The sequence below is a fragment of the Lagenorhynchus albirostris genome, chromosome 16 (genome assembly GCF_949774975.1).
Source record: "Lagenorhynchus albirostris chromosome 16, mLagAlb1.1, whole genome shotgun sequence".
Lineage (NCBI taxonomy): Eukaryota > Metazoa > Chordata > Mammalia > Artiodactyla > Delphinidae > Lagenorhynchus > Lagenorhynchus albirostris.
Window position 1 is genome coordinate 20580391 of NC_083110.1, and position 26564 is coordinate 20606954.

Sequence of the window (26564 nt, forward strand, 5' to 3'; positions counted from 1 at the left end):
TCTACTACTCCGTCATGCTACCAAATCAGTCATTTCAGTGGCAGCGGTTGAGACTACATTTAGCAAACCAAAAAAGTGTATATACAAGTTTAATTTCTTCTACCTGCAGTTGTTCTAAAGGCTTAGCCTTTCACCTTAATGAAATATGTTTCAAAATCTGTCCAATATATTCTGGATTTCAGTCAAGCTAAAATCAGCATCAGGGTGAATTTTTGTTTCACATTTTAAAATATTTTTATCAGTAACCTTAACCCTTCTCCAAGTGTGTAAAGAACCACTTAAACTTTCAGAAAGCCATATTAATCCAAATTAAGGAAATGGATGCTTAAACAGATTTCAAAGCAATTTCTACCCAAAGGTTGAATCATCTATCTACTGCAAGCCTTACGAGGGAAGATATTGATGTCTGTGTACCTTTTCAATTTAAACAATATTTACACAGTCCAGTGTTTCTCTGAACAAGAAGCCTTGTGGTAGCCCGTACATGAAGACTCCCAACACTATGGCAACTAGAATGGCAATGATTGCACAATGATTCATCATGCACCCTGAATAGAAATTGTTTGCTGGGGACAGAAAAACAACTCAAAGCCATGCTTTACTGGAGAGGAACCCAGTTAAAGAATAATCTGTGGTGGTGGGTTTTTTAAGTGTTTATCAAATTTTTATACTTTTATGCTAGGACATCCATCTTAATATTAACTCTAGTTTAGAGAGGTAATTCATATGTCTCCTACAGAAATGTTCACAAGTTCATTCTTTCACTCATTCAAGAAATTATGTGCACAAAGTAGCTGTCCTCCACTGCAGGTGCTGTGCTAGGTGCAAGGCATACCACTTTGAAGGAGATAAGCAGGAAGCCGGGCTCACTGAGCTTCCAGTATGACTAATAAGCAGATTGTCAACAAGAGGATAATATGATACACAGTTGGCCACCTGACGTATACGCAGGGTGCTCTGGGTAGCTGGGGCACACATAAATCCCAGAGGAAGTGATGGCTAGGCTGAGACCTGAATCAGGAGCATGACCCAACCAATCAAAAGCAAGGCAGGGAGGTGGGCAGGCCTCGGGGATGTTCCAGGCAGAGAAAGCAATAGGTATAAAGGTCTAAAGAGTGGAGAGCAGGGCACATCAAGGAACCAAGGTAGTTGTAAGTGGCTGAAACATGGGGTTGTAAGCATGGTGGTGGAGAGAAAATGAGGATAGAGAGATAAGTGGGGGGAGCACAGCATGAAGGGGCTTGTACCTAAAGGCCCAGCAATGGCAAAGAATGAGCTATCGCTACACGTACAATACGGGCAAATATCACAGACATAAGGTAAAGCGAAAGAAGCTACATGCAAAAGAATACATACTGTATGATTCCATTTACATGAAATTCAAAACTAGGCAAAACTAATCAATGATGATAAGATCCAAAAATGGGAGAGGGTGCTGACATTGAACAGGATATGAAAAGGGACTTTCCCTGGGGTGGTGGAAATGTTCTACATCTTCATCTGGGCAGTGGTTAAACTGGTTATATGTGGACAAAAATTTATCAGGTTTACACTTATGATTTGTTCACATTGCCTTAATGAAAAAGGGAAGGGACTTCCCTGGTGGCCCAGTGATTAGGATTCCATGCTTCCACTGCAGGGGGCCTGGCTTCAATCCCTGGTCAGGGAACTAAGATCCTGAAAGCCATGTGTCGTGGCCAAGAAAAAGGAGGAGGATCAAATGAGCAGAAATAATGGTTAAGTATCTAACAAAAGATGACTTCATACATTGGAAAATGACTTGTTTATACAAATCAAAGGGATCAGTGATTTCTATAGAAAATTAAGAGATTTATGATAAGGTAAAAAATTTTTTTAATGAAGAGGTGTTGGGTCTTACCATTTGTGAAATATGGAGTTATAGACAGGTCTTAATCATAATATTTTCCTTATAGAAAAATCACATGTATACACATACTATACACATACCTATAGTATACACATATAGTAAACATAGTCATCAAATTTAAGATAGTATTACCTACCCTGAGGGTAAAATCAGGGTAGGAATACACAAGAGATTTCAACTGCACTGGTAAAGTTTTAAGCTGTGTGATACACACATGGGCATTTGTTATAGTATTCATTGTACTGTTTTGTACATATTAAATCTTTCATTTCTTTCCATAACTAGAAAGAAAGACCACTATTTGCAGTGTGAAGCAATTAAAGGAGTCCTGTAAGGATTCAGGCATGAAATGATAGTGGCTTACCTACCGCAGTGGCTCTGAGGATGGAGGGAAGAGGACCTACAGGAGAGAGATGCGGAAGGCAAATCACCAGCATTTGGTAGTCAATCAGAGGTAGATGTGAGGCAGAGGAAGGAGACAGGTTTTTGCCTGACCAACTGAATGAATGGTGGTGCCATTTATTGAGATGGGGAAACATAGAAAAATGAGCATGATTTCAAGAGGTGAGAGGAGGATGAATAACAAGTCCAGTTTTTCACAGAGTGACTTTGAATTGTCTCCAAAAGGAGATTTCCAAGAAGCAGGTGAAGCTACAGTCTGAAACTGAGGAATGAGAACTGAGTTAAGGATAGATTGGAGAGCCATCAACAAATAGCTGATGATTGAAACCACAGACTTGGACAAAACTCCCGAGAAAAAATGGGGAGTAAACCCAGAAGAGAGTTTAGAAGGGAACCTTAGGACAGAAGGGAAGGAAGTCACAAAGGAGACAGAAAGAGCAGCCCAAGAAGTAGGAGGAAAAGCATAAGGGCGTACTTATCCTGGTAGCTAAGAAAAAGGAGTGTCAGGAAGGTGAGCATGGGGCTTCCCTAGTGGCGCAGTGGTTGGGAGTCCGCCTGCCGATGCAGGGGACACGGGTTCGTGCCCCAGTCCGGAAAGATCCCACATGCCGCGGAGTGGCTGGGCCCATAAGCCATGGCCGCTGAGCCTGCGCGTCCGGAGCCTGTGCTCCGCAACGGGAGAGGCCACAACAGTGAGAGGCCCGTGTACCGCAAAAAAAAAAAAAAAAAAAAAAAGAAGGTGATCATGGTCAATAGTGCCAAATTCTGATGCAAGCTCAGGGAAGGTAAGGACTACAATGTGGGCCATTGAATTTGGCAGCCAGGAAGTCCTTGGTGACTATTACAAGAACTGTTTCCTAGAAAGGTGAGGAGGAAGACTGGGATAAATTGAAAAGGACAAAAGGGAAGTAGAGATACCAACTGTGGACTTCTTTTTCAGGAAGTTTGGCTCTAAAGGGAAGGCAAGAGATAGGGAAGGAGCAGGAGGGCAACAGGTTAAGGAAGGATTATTGGTTTGCTTGTATTTTTTCAAGCTGAGATACACAAAAGCATTTATGCATAAATTTATGATCATGAAATGTAAAATATGATAAAGAAAAAACAAATGTGAGAATATATTATTATATAATATATATGGACCTATTCAGGTCTTCAAAATGAAGAAAACACAGCAAGGTTCTCATCAAGACAGCCACCTGGTTACAAACATATTTAAGTCATGTTAACATTTGAGAACTGGTGAAATAAAGCATAAACTGGACAGATTTGAAACCATGAAGCAGAACATTATAGCAGAAAGAAAAATGAATATCAAATGACTACTGTTAGAAAGATAGACCTTACCCAATTCCCTCCTCACCTTCCATCTGATAGTGCAAAAATATTCTTTGGCATTGAATGAAAGAATAATTTTGAGTGTAAATAGATAAAAGAAAATGAAGTTACTATTAAAGCCATTTTAGATCTCTATGCTCTACATTTTCATGAGAAACAGCCATTATTAAATACTTACCAGCTTTGGAGTTTTCAGGATGCTTGTCAGGGTGACATTCCAGGGCCCTGACCTTAAATTCTGCCAGGATTTGTTCAGCCTAAAACAAAAATCAATGTTTAAAATAAGGAATCCAGGGCTCCCCTGGTGGTGCAGTGGTTGAGAGTCCACCTGCCGATGCAGGGGACACGGGTTCGTGCCCCGGTCCGGGAAGATCCCACATGCCGCGGAGCGGCTGGGCCCGTGAGCCATGGCCGCTGAGCCTGCGCTTCCGGAGCCTGTGCTCCGCAACGGGAGAAGCCACACAGTGAGAGGCCCGCGTCCCGCAAAATAAATAAATAAATAAATAAAATAAAATAAGGAATCCAATTTGAATGGAATGAAGAAAGAAGTTGTGTGTCAGTTTTTCCCAAAAAAGCCATGATCACCCAACTTTTTATTTTGACCCCTATATTTGTATTTTGACTTTTTACTCTTAAGAAATTATTTTCTCAATAACAAAATTCAGAAAGTATCCAGTAAAAGTTCCTATTCAAATAGTAGTCTGTGATGACAGTTTAACTTGCTAGTGTATTTAGATGGTGGCCCAAGACATCTATGAGTTCAAATGTCAAAAATGGTCAGATAGGTTTATCCTAAGAATATATGAAAGGTGAGTTTACACATCCGAGTTCTTCTAAGGATGCTTAGCCACCAACCATTATTCAAGATGACTATCCAGGGACTTCCTTGGCATTCCAGTGATTGAGACTCTGAGCTTCCTTTGCAGGGGGCATGGGTTCAATCCCTGGTCGGGGAACTAAGATCCTGCATGCCATGTGGTGTGGCCAAAAAAATTAAATTTAATTAAATTTTTAAATATCAATTAAAAAAAAGACTATCCAGTTTATAAATTACCCATTATAAAGTTCTTTCTGTCTGCCTTTTGGCCCTTTTCTTTTTTATTAAGAATTTCACAGTTGGGAATTAGGAGGTTAGATAAATGTAGTCAAAAGGTACAAACTTCCAGTTATAAAATAAGTACTAGAGATGCAATGTACAACATGATAAATATAATTAACACTACTGTATGTTATATATGAAGGGTGTTAAGAAAGTAAATCCTAAGAGTTCTCATCAGAAGGAAAAAAATTTCTATTTCTTTAATTTCATATTTATGTAGATGGTGGATGTTCAATAAACTTACTGTGGTAATCATTTCATGATGTATGTAAGTCAAATACTATGCTGTACACTTCAAACTTATACAGTGCTATATGTCAATTATATCTCAATAAAATTGGAAGGAAAAATTTTTCACAATTTTTAAAAAAAGGATAAACCTGATAATTTTGTTACCAATAAACAGTTTGGTTAGAGATTTTGATTGGGAAAACAGAAACTTCAACCCAAACTAAAATGAGATTTGAGGGCCATTTATGATTTTATTTGATTTCACTCACCCATCTAATCCTTATTATCATGAATTATCAAGACTTGGCTTCATTAATTATAATTGCAATGTCAACAGCAGGATACAACAGTGGTTATGTGGCTCTTGGATTCTGATTACTTTGTTTTAAATCCCAGTTCTGCCCTGAGATTTTAGGCAAGTTGTGTAATTTCTATGTGCCTAGGTTCCCTCATCTTTACGTTTCATGACTAAGTCGAGCACTTAACACAAAGCCCAATCACAGTAAGAACTCAATAATAGTAGCTATTATTAAATGTCAGTGGTTAAGTAACTTGAACTCATTTAGCTTATTACTATTACTCAGAAGCTGAGTTTTTTGTTAACTAAGCAGATGGAATTCAAATCTAATAATCGTAACCACTGTTTTATGTGGCCGAATTCTTCAGACTTAGGGACCTATTATCAAGTACTATATTTACTATACATGAATTAATGAAAGCAAATTGCCTCTTGTTTGAGAAATGAATTCTCAAGCAGTTCAGCTCAGTATTGTCAGAAGATTCATGGGAAAAACATTTTTATCAGCTCCACGTCATCCTTAATCAATTCTCATAAAAAAATCTTCACTTTTACAATCAAAGACAGGCTGTATTAGATATGAATATGTTTAAAGCCCAGACTGATATCTCTACTCTTTTCCATGTTAAGCATGTACTGGGAAACACTTGGAATAACAGGAAGAGATATATTTCCTAGTAAGAGCTGTAATTAATTATGTTTCCTCTTCCTGGGTGCTCCCTTTACCCCTTAGTCACCATAACCTGCTAATAGAATGAAGAAAATTGAGATTGGGGCTTGTTTTTATATTTTAAAAATTTTAAAGAATCTAGTAGTAAGCTTTTTTTTTTTTTTTTTTTTTTTTTGCGGTACGCGGACCTCTCACTGTCGTGGCCTCTCCTGTTGCGGAGCACAGGCTCCGGATGCGCAGGCTCCGCGGCATGTGGGATCTTCCCGGACCGGGGCACGACCCCGTGTCCCCTGCATCGGCAGGCGGACTGTCAACCACTGCGCCACCAGGGAAGCCGTAGTAGTAAGCATTTTTAATTAACAAGTAATTTATGAATACTCACGAACTCTCTTTGAAAAAATTTCTATCAATACAGAATTTTTTTAAAAAAACCTTTACTCCTTTTCCCCTAAGATAACAGAATCCTTCAAGACACATTTTCACACACTTATATACATATTTATGTATATATTTTGGGGGGATTTAATAATACAAATGGATAAAATTATACCTATCTATCAAAGGTATAAAGTTTGGGGTTTTTGTTTTATTTTTTAATTCCTATCCCATCTTTAAAAATTAAGAATAATCCATATCTGTCTTTCATTGCTTTTCATAGTTTTATTGTCACAAAGTTTATTACAAATCTCCTATGTACGGCTGGTTCTGGGTAAACTAACCAGTAAAGAGGCTTAGTTTGTCTTGGGCATGTTCTATTTATCTCCTGGCATCACCACCCTAAGTGTGGCCCATGGACAAGTGAGGCTCTCCATGTCAAGGTCCTCTGAATCTTGCCTTCCAGACCCAATGTCCAATGGTCTGGAAAGCTGCCTACCCTATTGGCCAATAAATATACAAAAAAGTTTCAACTTTACACATAATTAAATAAATCAACACATCCACGGGATGATCATGACCAGTGTCACTGAGGGTGCAAAGAAATGAACTCTCTCATGCTTTCCTGGTGAGGACGTAAATGGTTCACATTTTCTGGAAATCAATTGCGATATACACATATATAAAAATCCTTGGGAATTCCCTGGCGGTCCAGTGGTTAGGACTCCACGCTTTCACTGCTGAGGGCCCAGGTTCGATGCCTGGTCGGGGAACTAAGAGCCCACAAGACAGGTAGCACGGCCAAGAAAATAAATTTAAAAAAATTTTTTAATCCTGTAATTTTTTTCATACTCTTTAGTTCAACAATTTCAATTCTAGGAATTTGGCTAAGAGGATAATCAGAGGTAGGAAATGGATTTAGTTATAAGAAAGTTCAATGAATTAAAAGTTGTACACTTTAGGGCTTCCCTGGTGATGCAGTGGTTAAGAATCCACCTGACAGGGCTTCCCTGGTGGCGCATTGGTTGAGAGTCCGCCTGCCGATGCAGGGGACACAGGTTCATGCCCTAGTCCAGGAAGATCCCACATGCCGCGGAGCGGCTGGGCCCGTGAGCCACAACTACTGAGCCTGCACTCTAGAGCCGGCGAGCCACAACTACTGAGCCCACGTGCCACAAATACGGAAACCTGTGCACCTAGAACCCATGCTCTGCAACAAGAGAAGCCACCGCAATGAGAAGCCTGCACACCGCAACAAAGAGTAGCCCCCGCTTGCCGCAACTAGAGAAAACCCACACGCAGCAACAAAGACCCAATGCAGCCAAAAATAAATTCATTAAGTAATTAAATTAAAAAGTTATACATTTTAAACAAAAACCTATGTGCCTAGTAATAGGATATTTGTTAACGTTAATTGTAATATAGCTTTAAGATGGGATATTTTGCAGTCATTAAAAAAATCATCTTTTAGTAGAAGACAATAATCTGAGAAATTTTATATAATGCATTCTATGAGAAAAGGTAAGCTACAAAGTATTATGTACGGTATAAAACCTTAATGTTACTAGAGAACGGACTTGAGGTTATGGGGAGGGGGAAGGGTGAGCTGTGACAGGGCAAGAGAGAGTCATGGACATATACACACTAACAAACGTAGTAAGGTAGATAGCTAGTGGGAAGCAGCCGCATGGCACAGGGATATTGACTCGGTGCTTTGTGACAGCCTGGAGGGGTGGGATAGGGAGGGTGGGAGGGAGGGAGACGCAAGAGGGAAGACATATGGGAACATATGTATATGTATAACTGATTCACTTTGTTATAAAGCAGAAACTAACACACCATTGTAAAGCAATTATACCCCAATAAAGATGTTAAAAAAAAAAAGAAATATAAAAAAAACCTTAATGTTTTCTCAAAAGGAATTACATAACATGTGAATATGTAAAATAAAGATAATGATAATAATAGCTAAGATTTATTGAGACCTACTCTGTGCCAGGCACTGTTCTAAGTACTTTTTATATAGCATCTCATTTAATTCCCACAGCAATTCTATGAGGTGGGTACTATTATTATTCCCATTTTGCAGATTAGGAAACCAAGACATAGGAAAGTTAAGTCATTTTCCCAAAGTCACAGAGCTACTAAGTGGCAAAGCCAGGATTTCAACTCAGACAGTCTGACTCCAAACACATACAAAAATATATATATAGGGCTTCCCTGGTGGCTCAGTGGTTGAGAGTCCGCCTGCCGATGCGGGAGACACGGGTTTGAGCCCCGTCCGGGAGGATCCCACATGCCGCAGAGCGGCTGTGCCCGTGAGCCATGGCCGCTGGGCCTGCGCGTCCGGAGCCTGTTGCTCTGTGGCGGGAGGGGCCGCGGCGGTGGGAAGCCCGCGTACCACAAAAAAAAAATATATAAATATATATATATATATATTTTATACATATACACATGTACTTATTACATAATACATAAATACAGCATATATGTACGCATAATTGGCATGCCTATGTCATACTCCCAAACATTAAGCATTTTTCTCTGTGCTCTCTTCATACTCCTCATTTCTTTATTGAACATATATTAATTTTAGAAATTAAATTTTAAAACTTAAAAACTTATCTTTTCCATATCCTGATAGCACAGTATTTTGCTCTGTGCCAGGAAATACTCATGTGCAATAAGGAGTAATTTGATTCCCACTTGAACGGATCTTCTCCAGCTTTTCCCTGGCCACACAAATGCCCTCTGACTCTCCCTCCATGCATTTAAATTTTAACCAAGTGAGATCGTTTCATGCCCCATCTCTTCTCTGAAGTCTTCTCAGATATTCTTTCCTTAATTCCTGTTGCACTTATAAACAGTACCGCACAGCACAGTACTTATTTGTCCTGGAATTGTTTCCTGTGTATGAGCTTTGATTCTTCGACTGGATGCCAATTTCCTTATACACTCGTACCATGTCTCACTTTTTTGTTTTGTTCTCCCCCCATCACGTCTAGTACTGGACCAATGCCAAGTGTTGAATGAATACTTGATTATAGACTGACAGATATTCTTCAAATAACATGACTGTAGTGCAATAGGAGCATTCTGAAAATGTGATTTATTCATTAAAAGAATGCATTGATTCATGTGCTGGAAATGTATATGCTACAGAATATGTTGCAGAAAAGACAAGACCCATTTTAATAAGTGGGTTAACATCCATCATTTCGATTTACTTAGTTTGAAACTGGATTTTTCCCACAAAACGCCCGATATTAGTAATATCCCTGAAATAGATTTCATGAGAGATCATCTTACATCATTCTAATGAAATGATAATTAAGTAACATGAGCTATAGAAGTGATTTGAGCCATAAAATATACAATGGTAATACTGGGTTAAAATCCATAAAATACAATAACTATCTATTAATCCACAGTGACAAAAATAGTTGAATAAGTAAGTAAATGTGGGAGAAAGGGTAGCTTTTCTTTACAGAAGAATTCCAAGTAATAAATGTAAACGGATGAGGAAAATAGAAAGTCACCATTAGGCAAACACCATAACAGTAACTCTTATAGGCAAGATTCCCTAAAGGATGCTAAAATCAGTGGGTGAACGTTTGAGGAGAAACACTGTGGTCTCAAAGAACTGTCACCAATGTATTTGTTAACTACAAAAGGGAAAATAGTAACCCTACACTGCAAACACCTGGCAGAAGAAAGCTGACAGACACATCTTAACCAAATGATCAAGGTTAATAAGACATATTACATCAGGTACCCCTGAAATGATGCACTGGGAAAGGCACACCATCACTTCTGTGGTGGTCTTTCCAAAAACACATAAACTCACTCTAATCATGGGAAAAGATCAAGCAAACCAAAATTGAGGGACATTCTACAAAACAACTCACCACTACTCTTCAAAGTGTCCAGGTCTTGAAAGACAAGGAAGATATGAAAAATTGTCATTTTGGAGGAAAATAAGGGAACCAGACAACTAAGTACAATAAAGGATCCTGGCTTGGATCTTGGAAGAGAAAAAGGGCATCAGTAGAAAAATTGATGAAATTGGAAGGAGCCCTATACTTTAGGTCAGGGGTTGACTAACTCTGGCCCATAGCCCACGTCTGGCCTACCACATGTTGTTTTTTCTTTGTTGTTTTTTTTGGGTTTTGTTTTGTTTTTGTTTTTTTGTTTTTGCTGTACGCGGGCCTCTCACTGTTGTGGCCTCTCCCGTTGCGGAGCACAGGCTCCGGACGCGCAGGCTCAGCGGCCATGGCTCACGGGCCTAGCGGCTCCGTGGCATGTAGGATGTTCCCAGACTGGGGCACGAAACCGTGTCTCCTGCATCGGCAGGCGGACTCTCAACCACTGCGCCACCAGAGAAGCTCCCACCTGTTTTTAAAATAAAGTTTTATTGGAAGACAGCCATGGTCATTCATTTACATGTTATCTATAGCTACTTTCTCACAATGGCCGAATTGAGTGGTTGTGGCAGAGACCATAAATCCTGCAAAATCTAAAATATTTGCTATCTCAGGGTCAGCACCAAGAGGACACACACAGGGACTTCCATGGCAGTCCAGCAGTTAAGACTCTGCGTTCCCAATGCAGGGGACATGGGTTTGATCCCTGGTCAGGGAACAAAGATCCCGCTTGCCACACACGCAAAAAAAAAAAAAAGACAAGCAGGACACCTGGGTTTAAGGAAGTACTCACTCTCTCTCAGGTCTCTGCACTTGCAGAAACCCTGAGAGTTAGTGCCTCCTTAAATTTTGCATCATAAGCACTCTGCTTGCCTCACCCTAGTGCTGACCCTGTCTATCTGGTCCTTTACAAAAAATGCTTGATGACCACTGGTTGAGTTAATACTATTGTACCAATGTTAATTTTCTGATTTTGATAATGGTACTACCATTAAATATGATGTTAACATTAAGGAAGCTGGGTGAAGTGTATACAAGAACTCTATTATGTTTGCAACTTTTCTGTAAGCCAGAAATTATTCCAATATAGATGGAGCACAGAGGATTTTTGGAGCAGAGAAACTACTCTCTATGATACACTATGATAAGGTGGATAAATGTCATTATACACTTGTCCAAACCCACAGAAAGTACAAACCCAAGAGTGAACCATAATGTAAACTATAGACTTTGGGTGATGATGATGTGTCAATGTAGGTTCATCAGTTGTAACTCTGGTGGGAATGTGGATAATGGGAGAAGCTATGCATCAGTGGAGGGGGCAGGTATATGGGAAATCTCTGTATCTTGCCCTCCATTTTGCTATGAACCTAAAATTGCTCTTCAAAAACTTCTATTAAAAATCATTTCAAAATAAAATATTTTTAAAATAATGCGAATTATAGAATAGAATGGGGACTTCCCTGGTGGTGCAGTGGTTAAGAATCCGCCTGCCAATGCAGGGGACACAGGTTCAAGCCCTGGAAGATCCCACATGCTGCGGAGCAACTAAGCCCGTGCACCACAACTACTGAGCCTGTGCTCTAGAGCCCGCGAGCTACAACTACTGAAGCCTGCACACCTAGAGCCCGTGCTCTGCAACAAGAGAAGCCACTGCAATGAGAAGCTCGTGCACCACAAGGAAGAGTAGCCCCCTCCTGCAGCAACTACAGAGAGCCCATGCGCAGCAACGAACACCCAACGCAGCCAAAAATAAATTAATTAATTGATTTAAAAAAAATAGAATAGAATGAATTTATGAAGTTCCAAGTGTACAGTGTTACTGTGAGGCCAAAACAACTCCCTCAACCACGACAACTTACTATATGCCAGGCACCATTCTAAGCACCTTATGTATCATGTCTCATTTAATCCCAACAACACCTCCATGAGGTGAGTACTATTATTATCCCCATTTGCAGATTAGGAAACCCAGCCATAGAAAAGTGAAATAATTTTCCCAAGGTCACATAGCCAATAAATGGTTAAGATTTAAACCCAAGTGGTCTGAAGTCAATAAGAAAGAGAACTAGAAAAAAAATAGGTGTTTCTATTTATTGAGTTTATGCTCAGTTTTCAAGTCCATGAAATCTTGAAATGAGAAAGTCTTATTACTACTGAAATGTTGACCAGATATTAAAAAATTAATTAAGATCCACACCCAAGAGGCTGCCTTACACCACTAGTGTGTGGTATATGCATCAATAAGGACTTCAGAAGATTTCATAGCATGCGTCTATGTAAAATCTGATTTAGGGAGAAAAAGCTAACTGATTTGGGCTCAAATTTCAGTAAATGTTTTTGAACAGGGGGTATTTGTTTCCTACTCAGCAGCATGGAAATCCTCCCATGGCCTCATATATGTCATTTAATTAATTTCCAACACACGCTTTAAAGTGTAAGAACTGTATACTAAAGCAAAGAATTACGTGTGTATCTAACTCAGTTGTTGTAAGTGGAATCAAAATATCAAGCTGCTTTGAAATTATAACTGCTAAATTGCTCTTGGATAGGAACAGTTCTGGTTAATTTTTTTAGAGCATCAGATCAAGGAATATTTGAAGTAAAGAAAATCCATGCAACACAACTTAAGTAAAGGAAATGTCATAGCAATACTCAACAAAAGGCATTCAAATATTTTTCAGTGAGAAGGATACATATAAAAAGAGGGGAGAGGGGAATTCCCTGGAAGTCCAGTGGTCAGGACTCCGCCCTTCCACTGCAGGGGGCACGGGTTTGATCGCTGGTCAGGGAACTAAGATCCCGCAAGCCGAGCGGTGTGGCCAAAACAAACAAAAAAAAAGGTGGGGCACGGGGGAAGATATATATAAAAAGAATCGACAAAATTGTGACAGGTCATTGCATTTTAAATAAATGACTGTTACCTACACATGCTATGCCATTGACAGAATTAGTAAAATACATCCAGAAGAAGGAATGTCAAGACAATGCTTTTATTCTCCTTTTAATATATGCTACGGTATACACCGTAGTCTATTCAAGACATCTTTCTTTCTGGAAAGATTGAAAAGACAATAACATAACTACAAAAGACTGACTAAAGGGTCAAGAGATTTATTAAGGGGCTATTACAACCTTTACTTTATAACCTAGCATGACAATATTTTTTATAAATCCAAATCGTGAAACTTTTCAAATTAAATTATGTTCCTTTGATTCAGATAGTTCCTTCAAAAATTATCTGGCAAGAGTATAATCCAAAGTATGAATAACACATAATAAGCTTTCTCAGTTGCTCTAAGTGTGTTTAACTACAAGGAACCTAAGATAACTTCCTCAGGGTGACGAAATTAGAGATAATCCCTTGTGTCCAATATTATTCTATTCTCCAAACAAAATGAAGCACATTTTATTACTTAACTCCAGCCTTATGAAACAAAGATGAATAGAAAAATAATTTGCTTTAAAATATTTTAATATTAATAGCTATATTTTAGTAATAAAATAAAATAAATATTTTAATACTTGTTATATATATATAAAATAATATGAACATATTTAATAATATAATTGAAATATATTTCATATTCATCTCAATATTTAAAATATTAAAAAACTGTAAATAAATGAAATGTTTAACAATAAGAGAATAACCAATTGTGGTACAATAGTAAAATGAAATATGCAATCATTAACATATATATGAAGAATCTTTAGTAGCCTGGAGAAATCCTTGTTATAATGTTAACAGATAAACGAACTTGTCTTCAAAAATATATATATAGGAAAAAGACTGGTGATTAATATACCAGACATTAATAGTGTTACCCTTGGGAGGTAGAATTATAAATGAGCTTTCCATAATTTAAAAAACTTTTACAACCTTTATAATTATCTACGGGGACCTTTAAAAACATTGTTCCATTATAGATCAAGTGAACAATTATAGAGTTTTCACACATTTTGTTTCAGAAGCCAGACTTTAAAGAAGTAATTCCTCTCACACAATTTGAAATATTAACATAAAACGATGTTTCTTGGTTTATATAATTTAACTACTCACATAAAAGTACATATTTTAATAAAACATTTTAAAATCACTAATTGCTAGAAAATTACATCTCATCTCAATTACAGTGTAACTTACCATAATAAAGAAATAGCTTATGTATACTATGAAACACTGCCAATAGCAATTACAATTAAATTTCAAATATGTATTTTTAGTATATTTGAAATAGAGTCTATGGCCATGTGACAGAATACACATATTCAATCAGAAGCTTCCATAAAACTGAAAAAGGACATTATTCAAGTAAAGACCCAGCACATATTTAAGTCCTTAACTTTCTCTGAGCCAAAAGTGCTTTAAAATAATACAAGATTAGATTTTTAGGCAACGTAAGTTCCAAATTAAAACCTTAAATAAAAACTTGAAATACTGTTGTGAAAAAGAACGGCATTATTCACTGCCTTACCGAAGACAGTTCATCACATCCCAGTAACGTGTAGTAATCTTCACTATCTTCCAACCTGTAATTCAGTATCGCATCCATTTAGATTACTAAATCAGCTTTTCTTCCCTCTGAAACAAGAGGCACAATGAACTACGAATTAACAGGAAAAGCCCTATGAGGTCTGGTTTACAGCTGCGCGTTCCAAACGACAATAACTAGATTTAAGTCTGGCCACAGTCAACACACCAGATGTCATCCTAGACCTTTGTAAACTCTACCTTTCATTGGCTGTTTATACAAGAGAAAAGAATAGCCCACGAGCAGAACTGTTGCAGTGCTGCCTGGGATCTGTAGTTTGAATTTATGTAAGCGACGTAGATGAACCATTCCTCTCATGAGTCGACAAAGACTGTCCATTTTTACACACTCCCCAAATTGGCCATCTCTTCATCTCCTATATATTTTTATCTTTTTCCATTTTTTTTAAAGGATAGAAAAAAAATTGAAGCATTATGGTAAAATCTTAGGATTTGTTAAATATGAGTAGTAGGCGCTTTTCTGAGTGTTTACAGTATTTCATAAGTTTTTAAATAGTTTAAGAGTAGAAAGAAATAGACTAAGAAAGCAAATTTGTATTCATTTGACAATCTATTCATTCAATAAATATTTATTGAGGACCTATTTTATGTTCAGCACAATTGTAGAAAAAGGTGTGGTAAACAAGTCTGTTTATAGGGAGCTTACATTCTGACAGAGGGAGGCAGACAAGACACATGCAAACAAAGAGGATTATTTAAAATAGTGATTTGTGTCACAAAGGAAATAAAATATGCCAGTGAGAAGGAGAACTGTATGATGACTGGGGTCTGATCACTGTGCCATTTCTCCTGGGCTGGCTCTCTCCACACTCAGGAGTGTGTCTGGCCGAGGGTGGGTCCAGGGTGCCTGTATTTCAGCTCACTGTGGCCCTAAGAAATGCAGGATTTAGAGAAGAAAGTGAGTGGTCAGGGATACATTTTAACTGCCTTAACCCTTTAAATGCCTCCATAAACTATTGCCTTAAAAAAATACTTTTTCATTGAGCTCACCAATATACATTTTTTAAGGTTTATTTCTAAAGAGAAATCACTGAAGTCCCATTTTTACTAATCCTTCATTATATATCATTTCTTGCTGAAAGTTTGGTGTGGAATTTTAAAACGAAGTACAAATTTTGTTTTGGAAATTTCACAACCCTTGAGGTATTTGGAGGCCCATTTGGGCATCACAAAATCCTGACCAGAATAACTAACATATGGCCTTAAAAGGATATGAAGTTACAGCTGTGAAAAACAGTGGTGATTCCTCAACAAATTAATCATAGAATTACCATATGATCCAGCAATTCCACTTCTGGTATACCCAAAAGAATTGAAAAAAGGAACTCAAACAGATATTTGTACACCCATGATCATAGCATCACTATTCACGATAGCCAAGACGTAGAAGCAACCCAAGTGTCCATTAACAGAAGAATAAACAAAATGTGGTATATACATACAATGGGATATTATTCAGCCTTAAAAGGGAAGGAAATGCTGACACATGCTACATGGATGAACCTTGAAGACATGCTAAGTGAAATAAACCAATCACAAAAGACAAATTCTGTATGGTTTCACTTATATGAGATACCTAGAGTAGTCAAATTCATAGAGACAGAAAGAAAAAGAGAGGTTACCAGGAGGCTGGGGGGAGGGACAAATGGGGAGTTACTGTTTAATGGGTATGGAGTTTCAGTTTGGGAAGATGAAAAAAGTCCTGGAATTGGATGGGCATGATGGTTGCACAACAGTGTGAATGTTCTTAATGCCATTGAACTGTACGCTTAAAATGGTAAATTTTATGTTATATATACTTTACCACAATCAAAAAGAAAAGTTATATCCCTCGAACACTAGACAAACTTGCCCAGAAAAAAAAGTTTGCTGCCATTACTCTGTATCCTGAGAACAGGCAGGACAATGCTTTGATGTTGTTCTAAAGAACAAAGAGAAAAGATGATTAAGAAAGGAATTTTGGTAAAGCAGCCACTCATGTTTTATTAAATGCAATAGAAGTCTCTTTTCCTAGACCAATATTATTCTCACCTTCTGCATATTAAAGTTAGTAAAGAGTCCTAGACACATTCAACATCTGCTGGCAACAGGGGACTTCCCTGGTGGTTCAGTGACTAAGTCTCCGCACTCCCAATGCAGGGAGCCTGGGTCTGATCCCTGGTCAGGGAGCTAGATCCCACATTCCTCAACTAAGATCCCGCATGCCAAAATGAAGATCACACGTGCTGCAACTAAGAACAGGCACAGACAAATAAATAAATGAATATTTAAAAGAAAAATCTACTGGCAGCAGAAGAAACTGGTACATCCTTTCTGAAATGGAAATTGGCTTTCAAAAGTCAGAATTTTACATAATATTGTCTAGGCAATTCCATACCTAGGAATTTATGCAAAGATTATAATCAAGAATGTGTACAAAGATACAGCTGGTTATCTTTACCAAAACACAGTTACAATAATGAAAATTTTTTAGGAAAATTAAATGTCCAACAATCATTTAAATAATGATCCACAGTAGTACACCGTGTAGTCATTTTAAATGATATAGAAAAATATTTAATGCCTGGGAAACGTTCACACATTGTCAGATGAATAAAAAGGTTACAAACAATATGCATTATTGTAAACATTCACTGAGCATTGAGACTTATGCACATTATTGGGTATAATTTAAAAAGGAAAAAAATATAAAAGTTAAGTTTTAGAAGTATGGTATGATTCCTGTTTTATAAATATACAGATCTTCCTTGACCCCTTACTGTGGGGTTACAACACGATAAACCCATCCTAAGTCAAAAATGCTTTTAACCCACCTAAACTGCTGAACACTATAACTTAGCCTAGCCTACCTTAAATGTGCTCAAAACACTTACATTAGCCTACAGTTGGGAAAAATCACCTAACAGAAACCTATTTTATAATAAAGTGTTGAATATTTCATGTAACTTATTAAATACTTATTGAGTATCATACCACATGTCGCTAGCCTGGGAAAAGATCCAAATTCAAAGTTCAAAGTACGGTTTCTACTGTACGCGTATCTCTTTTACACCGTTGTTAACTTGAAAAATCCTAAACTGAACCATTGTAAGTCAGGGACCATCTGTATATGGTATGTATATTTATAAAATATGCAAAAGCATATACACCAAAATAGACCAATTGTCACTAGGTAACAGGGTCACCTATTTTTATATTTCATTCTTTTTGCTCATCTACATTTGCTAAGATAAACATATAATATTCGAGTAATAAGAAAAAAGCAATAAAAAACAAGTCAGTTCATGTATACACTACCAAATGTAAAATGGACGGCTAGTGGGAAGCTGCTGCATAGCACAGGGAGATCAGCTTGATGCTTTGTGACCCCCTAGAGGGGTGGGATAGGGAGGGTGGGAGGGAGGCTCAAGAGGGAGGGGATATGGGGATATATGTATACATAGAGCTGATTCACTTTGTTGTACAGCAGAAACTAACAACACTGTAAAGCAATTATAATCCAATAAAGATATAAAAAAAAAGTCAATAAAAACTACAAAACACCAAACATCACATAGCTATTTACTGACTTAGTAGAGATGACAATTCAGAGGGCGCTATTCAAGAATTTGTTCTTCAGTTGGTTTGGTTTGGTTTGTTGCATGCTCTACTGCATGTAATAAGCCAATTTATTCACCCTTCGAAGCAGCTAACACTGTGCAGTGGGTTGAACAAAGAAGAACGAAATGAATCCTGCCATCGCAGAGCTTCCCCTCTCACAGGGGTCTTGGCCACTGGCAGGTCCAATTGTTGTCTCCTCTGAGTGATCCCTTGCTTACAGGAATCACAGTGCAATGGAAACAATGCTGAACCCTGCTCCTTATTCCTTGAATAAGACTATGCTTTAATCACCACACCTCACATACCAGAAAATTAATTTCGTTGAGAACACAAGATTAACTCAAATTAAGCTTTAGCACATTACATAATCAAATGCTACATTGTGTGGTTTTGAGGGAAAATTTAAAAGAAATTCATAGACGCATTCACAAATTACATGGAAAAAAGGAGGAAGGGGCAAAATGCAAAAGCTGTCGAAGAGAGATGAAAATGTCCATAGCATGTTCAGGGAAAGGTGAGGAAAACAACTTTACAGCAGAATGTGTTGAAAAGCCTTTAAGACTAGTGTTGAAGATGAGCCCTGGGCCAGAATGTTGAGAGCCTTGATGATCAGGCCAAGAACACTGAGCGAGTGTGGAGGTAACAGGGAACTGCTGTAGTTTCTCAAGCATGTGACATGTTAAAAGTGAAATTTTATGAAGATTAAATCTGGTGGCTGTGTGCATTTGAAGGAAGGAATAGCTGGAAAACAATGACAAATGTGGTTTAACCATGAATTTGAATTTTAAATTTTATTTTTTAATGGGCACTACATTCACATAGAACAAAATTTTTTTTGTTGTTCTCTCTCTCTCTCTCTCTCTCTCTCTCTATCTCTGTCTCTATCCACACACAAATCTTATTGGTTCGGTTTCTCTGGAGAACCCTGACTAATACACCTGCAATTCTTTCTTTCTTTTTTTTTTTTTTATGTCTCATGACTTATTTTTCGCTTTTTTTATTTTTAATTTTTTATCAGAGTAATTTGATTACAATATTGCTTGTTCTAGGAATATACAATCTGATTCATTTGTACCTATACATACCTATTCATCTACAGATCCTCTTCCCATTTAGGTTATTACAGAGTGTTGAATAGACTTCCCATGTTATACGGTCGCTCTTTTTTCATTTTTGAATTTTATTTTATTTATTTTTTTATACAGCAGGTTCTTATTAGTCTTCCATTTTATATACATCAGTGTATACATGTCAATCCCAATCTCCCAGTTCATCACACCACCATACCCACCACCCCACTGCCTTCCCCCCTTGGTGTCCATACGTTTGTTCTCTACATCTGTGTCTCAATTTCTGCCCTGAAAACCGGTTCAACTGTACCATTTTTCTAAGTTCCACATATATATGCGTTAATATACGATATTTGTTTTTCTCTTTCTGACTTACTTCACTCTGTATGACAGTCTCTAGATCCATTCACGTCTCAACAAATGACCCAATTTCGTTCCTTTTTATGGTTGAGTAATATTCTGTTGTATATATGTACCACTTCTTCTTTATCCATTCATCTGTCAATAGGCATTTAGGTTGCTTCCATGACCTGGCTATTGTAAATAGTGCTGAAATGAACATTGGGGTGCATGTGTCTTTTTGAATTATGGTTTTCTCTGGGTATATGCTCAGTAGTGGGATTGCTGGATCATATGGTAATTCTATTTTTAGCTTTTTAAGGAACCTCCGTACTGTTCTCCATAGTGGCTGTATCAATTTACATTCCCACCAACAGTGTAAGACGGTTCCCTTTTCTCCACACCCTCTCCAGCATTTGTTGTTTGTATATTTTCTGATGATGCCCATTCTTTTTTTTTTTTTTTTTTGCGGTATGCGGGCCTCTCACTGTTGTGGCCTCTCCCGTTGCGGAGCACAGGCTCCGGACACGCAGGCTCAGCAGCCATGGCTCACGGGCCCAGCCGCTCCACGGCACGCGGGATCCTCCCGGACCGGGGCACAAACCCGTGTCCCCTGCATCGGCAGGTGGACCCTCAACCACTGCACCACCAGGGAAGCCCCCTTTTCCTTTCTTGTGTGTCCCACTTAGAGAAGTTCCTTTAGCATTTGTTGTAGAGCTGGTTTGGCGGTGCTGAATTCTCATCTTTTGCTTGTCTGTAAAGCTTTTGATTTCTCCATCGAATCTGAATGAGATTCTTGCCGGGTAGAGTAATCTTGGTTGTAGGTTCTTTCCTTTCATCACTTTAAGTATATCATGCCACTCCCTTCTGGCTTGTAGAGTTTCTGGTGAGAAATCAGCTGTTAACCTTATGGGAGTTCCCTTGTATGTTATTTGTCGTTTTTCCCTTGCTGCTTTTTTTTTTTTTTTTTTTTGCGGTACGTGGGGCTCTTACTGTTGTGGCCTCTCCCGTTGTGGAACACAGGCTCCGGACGCGCAGGCTCAGTGGCCATGGTCCACAGGCCCAGCCGCTCCACGGCATGTGGGATCCTCCCGGACTGGGGCACGAACCCGCATCCCCTGCACCGGCAGGCGGACCCCCAACCACTGTGCCACCAGGGAAGCCCTTCCCTTGCTGCTTTTAATAATTTTTCCTTGTCTTTAATTTTTGCCAATTTGATTATTATATGTCTCGGCATGTTTCTCTTTGGATTTTTCCTGTATGGGTCTCGGTGTGCTTCCTGGACTTGGGTGGCTATATCCTTTCCCATGTTAGGGAAATTTTCGACTATAATCTCTTCAAATATTTTCTCTGGTCCTTTCTCTCTTCTCCTCCTGGGACCCCTATAATGCGAATGTTGTTGCATTTAATGTTGTCCCAGAGGTCTCTTAGGCTGTCTTCATTTCTTTTTATTCTTTTTTCTTTAGTCTGTTCTGCAGCAGTGAATTCCACCATTCTGTCTTCCAGGTCACTTATCTGTTCTTCTGCCTCAGTTTTTCTTCTATTGATTCCTTCTAGTGTAGTTTTCATTTCAGTTATTGTATTGTTCATCTCTGTTTGTTTGTTCTTTAATTCTTCTAGGTCTTTGTTAAACATTTCTTGCATCTTCTCGGTCTTTGCCTCCATTCTTTTTCCGAGGTCCTGGATCATCTTCACTGTCATTATTCTGAATTCTTTTTCTGGAAGACTGCCTATCTCCACTTCATTTAGTTGTTTTTCTGAGGTTTTATCTCATTCCTTCACCTGGTACATAGCCCTCTGCCTTTTCATCTTGTCTACATTTCTGTGAATGTGGATTTTTTTCCGCAGGCTTCAGGACTGTAGTCAGAACAAAATTTTCAGGGTACAAAATGGTAGGCATGAAAGGTAAGTGTCCCTCCACCCTTGGTCTTCCAGCCCCCAGTTTTCTTCCCAAGGTAACTGAGGTAACCACTGCTAACAGAGTTTCATTTTTGCAGTCATTGCATTTACAAATATATTTACATATATATGTGTGTGTGTATGTGTGTGTGTGTGTGTGTGTATCTCAGTTCCTTAGTGTCAGACACTTCCAATCTTCGGCTCTTATAGAGAATACTGCACTGAATCCTCTTGTTCTTATGGTCTTTCACTCATGTTGGCACATGTTTTAGAAAAGAAACTTAACATGTGTAAGTCAGTAGGGATTTACTGAGAGCCTATTGAATATATACTCACAAAGTACCTGTAGTTTTTGCTTCTTTAAAAAAATAAAGAATTCTGATAATTTCCTTTGCTCCCCCTACATCTTGTAACTGAGTTTTACCAAAGTTATTATTCCATGTAGGCATAATGTATGTGACAGAATAAAATCAACTAAAGGTTTCATTCCTTTCCTCAAAAATCTGGAATTAGGCAATTCTAGTAATAGACTACACCTGCATCATATTGTATTATCTATCATATTATTTACTAAACTGTGGCTTACATATCTGACACCTTGGCTCTGAATGGCTCCTCCCTCCTTAGTGTCCCCAATTCACAGCACCCCTTGGGATACAGGTAAGGATTAAAGAGAAAGAGCTCACAATTCAATAAGCACCCAGTTGAAGGTGCCCTTTATATTGTGATATTACAGGTTTACACAGCATTACTGGTTATTTTCCTCATTTTGATATCTCCACATTTATTGTCACTATCAGAATTCAGTAAAACTCTCCTTCTCAACTTGTTTTAAGCCTTTGAGGTTTTGTTATTTTTTAATAATAGTACTGACTGGCTTACTTACAAGATCACATCCCCCAAATAAAAATATAAATTGTAACAACTTTGCATGGTAATGGATGGTAACTGGACTTATTGTGTTGATTATTTTATAATGTATAAAAATATCAAGGGACTTCTCTGGTGGTGCAGTAGGTAGGACTCCATTCTCCCAATGCAGGGAGCCTAGGTTTGATCCCTGGTCAAGGAACTAGATCCCACATGCATGCCGCAACTAATAGTTTGCCTGCCACAACTAAGGAGCCCCCAAGCCGCAACTAAGGAACACACGTGCTGCAACTAAGACTCGGCGCAACCAAATAAAAATAAATAAATAAATATTAAAAAAATAAAATAGTAGCACCTGGTACTTAAAAATATGTATATGTATATCGAATCATGGGAGTTCCCTGGTGGTCTAGTGGTTAGAATTCAGTGTTTGCAGTGCCTTGGCCCAGGTTCAATCCCTGGTTGGGGAACTGAGATGCCGCAAGCCATGCGGTACGGGAAAAAAAAACAAAATTGAATCACTATGTTGTACACTTGAAACTAATGTATTATTGTATGTTACATATAACTTAATTATATATATTTAAATATATACTTATATATATTTACATAAAACGTTGAATTTGATAAGCCCTTGATGAAAATGCTTACAGTGTGATTTTATGATCAGAGAAAAAGAAAATCTTAAAAGGAAGTGCCCAACCAAACATCCTCATGTTTTTCTTATTATAAAAACTAACATAAACTTCACATTCCTGTTTTCAAATTAATTTTTATTTACATCAGTGTTGTACATCCTCATGAGTTTTGGGTTTTTTAAAGGACATAGTATTCCAAGTTTTTAAAAAAGTGGAAGACTTGCCTCATACCTCCCTCTGCCTAGAGGCAAATACAGTAAAACATGTAGCTATTTCTTCTTGTATTTTTCACCATTTTTCTAAATGATGTTTCTACTTCAGAACTTCTTTTAAGTTTAATATATTGCACCGCTGTATCCGCACTAAAGCCTTGATCAAACAATAACAAAATGGCAAGAATACATCATCCAGGCCTGAATAAAAGCCAAGTCTAAGTTTCACCAATGAGACAATGCAAAAACAACAACAAAAAATGAGTTTACGGCCATATTTGTACATATTACATATGAATATAGTATATATATTATATATAAAATAGTCAAATGCCTACATGTAATACTTAAATTTCATTATTTAGTTATATATAAAATGATCAAATGACATGTAATATTCAACTTTTTAAATTTACTTAAACATACATATTTAAAATACTATATTATGAAAAACCGTATTAATTTAAGAATAGTGCTATTCTTCCATTGTATGAGAAACTTTGTAAGGTTACAAGTATGAGGCATCTACATGTTTTTCTAAAGGATGATCTGGGGAAAAACTTTGCTTTATATTTGAACATACATAATACTTCCTCAATTTGGGAATTCTTCAATCATTTTAATTTTTTAAATCATTTTCACAATTTATTCTCTTTTTTAAGTTGTATATTGATTAGAAAAGTCTTCATTACTTATTTTAATAAATATTAGCACCTTTTTGGAGTATTATTTAATACAGGTAAGCATGTGTTTTGAGAAAAGTAGAGTACACTTATTTATTTCTACTCTTTTCCCCAAAACTAACCTTTAAACTTGCTGCAGGACTTCCCTGGTGGTGCAGTGGTTAAGAATACGCCTGGCAATGCAGGGGACACGGGTTCGATCCCTGGTCCGGGAAGATACCACATGCCTCAGAGCAACTAAGCCCATGCACCACGACTACTGAGCCTGTGCTCTAGAGCCCACAAGCCACAACTACTGAAGCCCGTGTGCTGCAACTACTGAAGCCCACGCACCTAGAGCCCGTGCTCTGCAACAAGAGAAGCCCCCACTCCCCACAACTAGAGAAAGCCCACGTGCAGAAACGAAGGCCCAACGCAGCCAAAAATAAATAATTAATTAATTAATTTAAAAAATTTAAACTTGTTGCAGCACCTTATGATAGGGTGTATTTTTAATGTTCCCTGGGTTTTTCCCTCTAATGGTAAAGGTAATAAAAATCATGTTGGGACCACTGTCTAGTATTTTGAAGAAATGATAAATGATAAAGCTACAGCCATTCCTCCTTATATCAAAATAAATTATACATAACCAAATAACTCAGAAGCCATAGAAAAAAAATTAATAAACATGACTATGCAAAAATTAAGCACATGTGGGCCTCTCACCTTCTGAGATGGCCTACACTTTCTCTGTGGAGTGTTTCTCTCTAAATAAATCCACTTCTTACCTTAAAAGAAAGAGAAAAAGGACTTCCCTGGTGATCCAGTGGTTAAGAATCCCCCTTCCAATGCAGGGGACGTGGGTTCGATCCCTGGTCGTATTAATATCCCACATGCCAAGGAGCAACTAAGACCACACACTCTAGAGCCCATGCGCCACAACCAGAGAGACCGTGCGCCGCAACAAAAGATCCCGTGTGCCGCAGCTAAGACCTGACACAGCCAAATAAATAAATAAATATTTAAAAATAATAATAATAAAGGATTTTCTCTAAAAAACCATTAAGCACATGTGTGTGGCATAAAAATGCAAAATCAGGAGATAAATAATGTACAAGGAAAAAAAATTCACAATTCCCGTAACAGACAAAAGGTTGACTTCCCCAGTTTAAAAAAAGTGCAAACAAATCAGTAAGTAAAAGATTAACAGGACTTCCTTGGTGGCACAGTGGTTAAGAATCCACCTGCCAATGCAGGGGCACGGGTTTGAGCCCTGGTCCGGGAAGATCCCATATACCGTGGAGCAACTAAGCCCATGTTCCACAACGACTGAGCCTGCTCTCTAGAGCCCACGTACCACAACTACTGAAGCCTGTGCACCTAGAGCTCGTGCTCTACAACAATAAAAGCCACCACTATGAGAAGCCACGCACCACAACTAACAGTAGCCCCCACTCGCCACAGCTAGGGAAAGCCCAAGTGCAGCAACGAAGACCCAATGCAGCCAAAAATAAATAAATAAATTTATTAAAAAATAATATTAACAACCCAACAGAAAATTGGGTCAAGAATACGACTACTTTCATAAACATAAATAACCAATAAACATATAACTATAAGTGCAACCTCAGTCATAATTATGAAACTGCTAATCACTCAAAGGAAGATAAATTGTTCACCTCTCAGAGAAGCAAAATGTCTAAAGTTTGATAATACCTGGTGCTAGAGCAGAAGTGAGAAAGTAAACACCTTCATACATTGTCGGATATGAGTGTAAATTGGTACAATTTAGCAATTTGGTGGTATTTATCAACTTTTATAAAACTTATATCTTGTTGACTGGACAATTTTTCTCTACAAATTTACCCTGTGATGTACACCAAAATATGTTCAAGGAGGCCATTGCAAAATTCTTTGCAACAGAAAAAAATTGGAAACAACCAAAATGTCCCTCAATGGGATGGAGAAGAAGAGATCAGTGGATGAATAAAGTATGGTATTTGTGTTATGAAGTACTACTATAAAGCCATTAAAAAAAGAGTAAGATAACTCTTTTTGTGCAGTATGGAGAGATCTCTATGATGGATTATCACATGAAAAAGGAAGGTTGAGAAGAGTATGATAGCATTATCTCTTCTGGGCACTTTTTCATAATTCATATATTTATTGAAAAAAAAAATCCCTGTAAAAGTGGACCCCTGCATTTCAAATCCGTTTTGTTCAAGGGTCAACTGTATGTACATTTGCACCTGATTTTTTTCTTTAAAAATCATATATGTGGATTCCTTTTCAGAGAGGGAGCTGGGCAGGTACAGAAGAAAGGCTTTTACCTTCAGCTAACATCTTTCTGAACTGTTTGTACGAAGTCAATATAGTCATCTCACCACTTTTGTTTTCTTCTTTATGCTTTTTTGGTATGCTTTTTAAAAGAGCAAATATAATTTAACTTAAAAATGCTGGTTTTAAAAAAAAACGCTTTAAAAATACATAGTACAAAA

At 37.8% G+C, this 26564-nt stretch overlaps 1 protein-coding gene across 1 annotated transcript in view; it reads right to left on the bottom strand.

Moving 5' to 3' along the window:
* DNAJC12 (DnaJ heat shock protein family (Hsp40) member C12) overlaps positions 1-14888 on the bottom strand; it is a 34324-nt gene extending 19436 nt beyond the window's left edge. Inside the window, exons 1-2 of the mRNA XM_060126141.1 lie at positions 14700-14888; positions 3804-3882 (exon numbers count right to left, since the gene is read on the bottom strand). Coding sequence (XP_059982124.1) covers positions 3804-3882; positions 14700-14777 — 157 coding nt within the window. The 5' untranslated portion in view covers positions 14778-14888. The remainder of the gene's footprint in view (positions 1-3803; positions 3883-14699) is intronic.
* Positions 14889-26564: the final 11676 nt, after the last annotated feature.